Source organism: Phocoena sinus, chromosome 10 (genome assembly GCF_008692025.1).
Source record: "Phocoena sinus isolate mPhoSin1 chromosome 10, mPhoSin1.pri, whole genome shotgun sequence".
Lineage (NCBI taxonomy): Eukaryota > Metazoa > Chordata > Mammalia > Artiodactyla > Phocoenidae > Phocoena > Phocoena sinus.
In genome coordinates, this window is record NC_045772.1 from 38,709,670 (window position 1) to 38,714,954 (window position 5,285).

General features: G+C 34.9%; 1 protein-coding gene across 1 annotated transcript in view; it reads right to left on the reverse strand.

Moving 5' to 3' along the window:
* The window catches only part of LOC116761103 (phosphatidylinositol phosphatase PTPRQ-like), a 206,463-nt gene that overhangs the window by 201,123 nt on the left and 55 nt on the right, over positions 1–5,285 (reverse strand). Inside the window, 1 exon segment of the mRNA XM_032646871.1 lies at positions 3,995–4,255. Coding sequence (XP_032502762.1) covers positions 3,995–4,255 — 261 coding nt within the window.

Genomic DNA, 5,285 nt, shown 5'->3' on the forward strand with positions numbered 1-5,285 from the left:
TTGGCATTTCAGTGAATTTACTTCAACTGCATTTCAAGAAACTGAGAAAAAAACAGAAGTATGATCCTATGATGTCTATACAGGAAAAGAGCTCAAAAGAGTTAAAAGGACCTCACATACAAAGTTCTGATACAAACTATGGTGGATTAACCTTTGAGACAGAGAGTAAGAAGAGATTCAAAATGGAAAAGCAAGCTTCTTAGGGAGTTCCTCAGTAGATTCTGATTCTTAAAAGAGTGTATACAAAATGAGATCAAAATGTTACATACTTCAGTATACCCGCAAAAGAGTCAAACAAACCTATCAGAACAGTACCAAGGAAACAAAGCCTACAATGGACAGACACTTTAAAATAAAATGTGAAGGCTTAAAAGTCCCATCACCATTATTATTAACTTTTATTTATAATTCATATGTACCAACACTGTATATGATATGCTTTCAATATCACATTTAAGCCTTTTCATGATTTATCACAGGTTGGGTATAATATATGTTCTGACTGAGGAGATATCAGACATGTAGAATATTAAGAAGTAACTCATATCAAGTTTATGATACACTATACACTGCACTAAGCTTTTTCACTCATTGTTTTATGTAACAGCTGTAACAAATCATAAGGAGATACTATGATTATTGTCATTTAAAAATGAGAAAACTGAGGAACAAAGCATTTAAGTAACTTCACCAAGGTCTCAAAGCAAATAGGTAAATAGTAGAGCCAGGATTTGGACCCAGGAGCAATAGCTTCAGAGCTCAAGGTTTAATCACCTTGATAACTTTGCGTCCCTCTAACCTTCACAAAGTGGCTTATGAATAATAGCACATTGAAAAATCCTAAATGTATTAACATTTTAGAAAGGATTCAAGCATTAATAGGATGATCTATAATTTTCCTTTAAAGTCTAAGATTATTAGTTGAAGTGACCTCCAATTTAACTTTAGGAGACTCCATCCAAATATGTCCTTATGTCAAGGCAACATTTATTTATCAAGTTCCTGTAGCTTCTTCCCTCTTTGGAAAGGGGCTAGGTATAGTAAAATAAACATCCTCTAATAAGTCAGCATCATATTAGGTGCTACAATTGTCTAAAAAAATCAATTTTTAGTAAGGCACTGGTCACAGGTCCTATAACTGGATAACTAGGTTCAAATCCTAGCTTTGCCACATAAATTAAGAATTTAGGCAAAACTCTTAACCTCTCTATTTCTCTCTGGCTTCATCAACCTCAAGGTAATAATCCTCCTATCCCACACACTGTTGTGGGAATAAAATAAGTTAACACATGTAAAGTGCTTATAAGAGTGGTTTGAACATAGCAAAATCTTAGTAAATGCAAGCTATAATTAAAGCTATTGTTCATTCTGCTATCTTTCCCTATAAACCCTGGTCATCTCTTAGTAAAACCATGCATTACTGCCATTTCATTTCTTAGCTTTAGCTCCCTCCTCGTATCCACTCAGTGCTCTCTGCCCAGCATCGCTCCATGATCACCACTCTCTCCTTTATAAAAAGTAGGGCAGTAAAACCTCTTTCTGCTCCAGAGGTACATCAGAAAACCTAGATAACCACCCTTTCCCATTTCCTCTTATCAGCTCACCTCCCAAATCACAGCTCTCCATTACCTACATCTAATCTCTCAAAACCATCACCTAAACCACACAATCCAACCAGAACATCAAGTTCCTGCTATTTCATAAAGTGCTCTCTTTAATTAAAATGACCATTGTTATTCGATATCTTCCATGAAACTTTCCTGATATTGGCATTACCTTGCTCACTTTTTCTTCTGATCAAAATCTAAGTGAGCGACTCCTGTCACTCACACTAACCACACTGTCTCCTTGACTTGTGCGTAAGCAAAACATTTTATTTATCGTATCTTTTTTCAACCTTTGCTCAGTGGACTATTTGATTTTTCTATCTAACCATACAGATCAGTGCTTACCATACATCTGTTGTGATTTTTGCCAACTTATGGCAATTTCTGGACTTCTGGGGATTTCTAGAAAAAAATTTGATTGTCACAATTAAGAGGATCCTACTGGTATCTAGTAGGTAGAGGTCAGGGATGACGCTAAACATCCTAAAAAGTATGGATCCCCACAAGACGGAATCACCCAGCCCAAAATGTCAATAGTACTGAGGTTAAGAAACCTTGCCATAGACTAAAACTTCTACAGTGAGTCCAGTTTTAATGTGTTTGATTGTGTACTTTACCTACTGCAAAATCCTGAAGAAAAAGACATTCATCATTTAATGCACATGCTTTTTAAGAAATAAAGATGTGCCTTATATATTGGTATAGAATATAAAAATTAAGTGTAATAGAGTGTTTAAGGGCCATAAGGAATCTCAGAGATCATCAACTCTTTTACTAGGTAACTTGCCCAATAGTACTCAGCTAGCAAGCGTCAAATCCAGGAGTAAAGTTGGTGTATGATTTCTGAACTCTGCTTGCTTTGCATTATCATATATATATATGTGATACATTAGGAGAACAATATATACATTTAGAAGAACAATAGTATGTAAGACACATAGAATAATGGGCTCCCAAGATGCCCACATTCTAAACCTTGGAACCTGTGACAATGTTACATTACATGGCAAAAGGGACTTTGCAGATGGAATTAAGATTGTGAACCTTAAAACAGGGAGAGCAACCTAGATTATCCAGGTGGATCCAATCTAATTACAAGGCCCTTAGAAGAGAAAGAAGAGTCTGAAGTAATGGGGAAAAAAGGAAAAAGAGAATTGAATCATGACTGCAAGACAACCTCCCTTTGTTGTCTTTGAAGATAGAGGAAGAAGATCACAAGCCAAGGAGTGAGACGTTCTCTAGAAGGGGATCAGATCTCAGCTGACAGCCAGCAAGGAAATTGTGACCTCAGTCCTACAGCCACAAGGAACAGTATTCTGCAACGACCTGAATGATCAAAGAGCCTACAGAAAGGAACACAGCCCTCACAATATCTTGATTTTAGCCTGATGGGAACCATGTCATATCAGACTTATGGCCTACAGAACTCTGACACAACCAATTTGTGTTATTTTAAGCCACAAAGCTTGTGGCACTTTGTTACAATACCAATAAGAAACTAATACAGTGTGACACCCACATAACAAATATCTATAGACTGAGTTATCATCATATGTCTGCTTTGGGTTATCTGTCAGATCCATAGCCTTAAAGATCATTTAAGAGTAATCGCATTAGTTATTACTGCAATCTTGTTCTCTTTTGAAAAATTTTAAATATTAATAGGTTTCACAACTTCATTCAGATATAAAAGTGATGCTTTAAGTTATTCAGAATAGGATTTTGTTCTCTTCTCATATAAAAACAATAAAATCTTGCAATGTTGAATTGCTTAAAGTTCCACAAATACACCGTATCATTTACACCTCCATAATTTTGCACAGACTGTTCCCTCTCTCTGTGAGTCCTCCTTTCCACACACCCCACATGCCCTCTAATCTGATTAGAAACTCCTTATCCTTTTGCAGCCCCAGAGAGGCTTTTCCATCCATTCTATGAAGGTAATCATTCCCTATTAATTTGACTTATACTATATGTATTTCCATGCTTGTATCCTTTATTACTCTCCACACACCCTAAGACTATGCTTTTTCATGTGCATAGCACATAGTGGAATATCAAAGAACAAGGTTTTAGGAGAACGGATGATCCCCAAATCAACCACCTAATTTCATTAGCTGGACCTCTCATCTGATCTGAAACTATGTATAGTATTAGCTACATTTATTGAGCACTGACTATGTGCCAGATACTATGTTATCCAATTTACATCTTACATATCTCAAAAATCCTCAGAATATCCCAGTAAAATGAGTATTTTTACCCTCTGAACTATCCTATAGACTGTAAAATTTCAAATTTCAAAAAATGCATTGAAGTTTTATATTGAACAGTATAACATGCAATACAAATGTAAATTTTTTAAATATCAAAAAGAATTTGTATACCTGCAACAACTCTGATAAAGGTGCCGGATCCTTCAACATTGCCGCTCATTCTATGTACTGTGATGTTATATATTCTACCAGGAGTCAGATCTGTAACTGTGTGCTCAGTCATCATTTCCCAAATAAGATATTCTTTAGCAAATGTTCCGTTTGATATATAAATCTTGTAATGAGTGAAGTTGGTCTCTGTTGGATTCCACATTAAATTTGCAGAAGAAGTATTCACAGCTTTCAACGTTAAGCCACATATCCTGGATGGTTCTATTGAAAAGGTAAATATATGTAAATAAAAACGGCACACATATATGTAAAAATAAAGCAAACATAAATAGTATAATTTAAACAGCTACATAATAATCCTTGAATTTATTCATGTACAATATAATGCCTTACATGTTCAGCTCTGCAAATAGAGAAATAGGCTATTATATATACATTTTAAGTGACACATTAACATCCTCCCTAGTTCCCAAGTATCTTTCCTTAATCAATCATGAGTCACTTCCAATAGTCATTCCTTTAGAATTGTGCCTCCTGAGTGCTTGTAACCAGAAATATCCTTATATGATACAGTTACAGGTTCATTAGCTACCACCTAGCAGATAGCTAGATGGTGGTTGAAGATGAAACAGAATAAGTTAAGAGAGGGTGTGAGGGCCAGAAGTAAGGGCATTTTCAAATGTGGTTCTTTCAGCTACATCAAAGTTTTCAGCATGCCTATATCCCTGCATTTTTAATCCATTCATCAGGTGAAATAATATTGTTTCTTGCGTTATCATTTAGTTTCCACCGAGAGGGGATCCTGTAAACATCATAAACTTTCACATGACTTGGTGACAAACACTATTACTCCACCCCACTCCAAAACATTATGAAACTGATTTACAACGAATTTACAACCATCAGGGAAGAAAAACTAGAAGTTCTCTGCTTATCAAACCCCCACCTCAATAGAAAATGAATTGCATTTATATCATTATGACATGGTATATATAATGTGTGTATATGTATACATATATTCCATATGTGACATACATGATATGTATGTACATACATATATATACATGTTTGCTTCAGATTAGAAAAAAAACTCTATGTAGTTCCCAATACATTTAGACAAAGACTTTTTTAAGTTCACATATATCTTGAGAGCTCTCTTAATCATATTATGATCATTATTCCTTAATTATCAAGCTTTATGTTTAAAAATAGCTTTAATTATGCTGGGCCAAAATACTTTCAGTTCTTATAAAACTATAAAGCAAAAATTTTATTTATGACATTTCCTTAC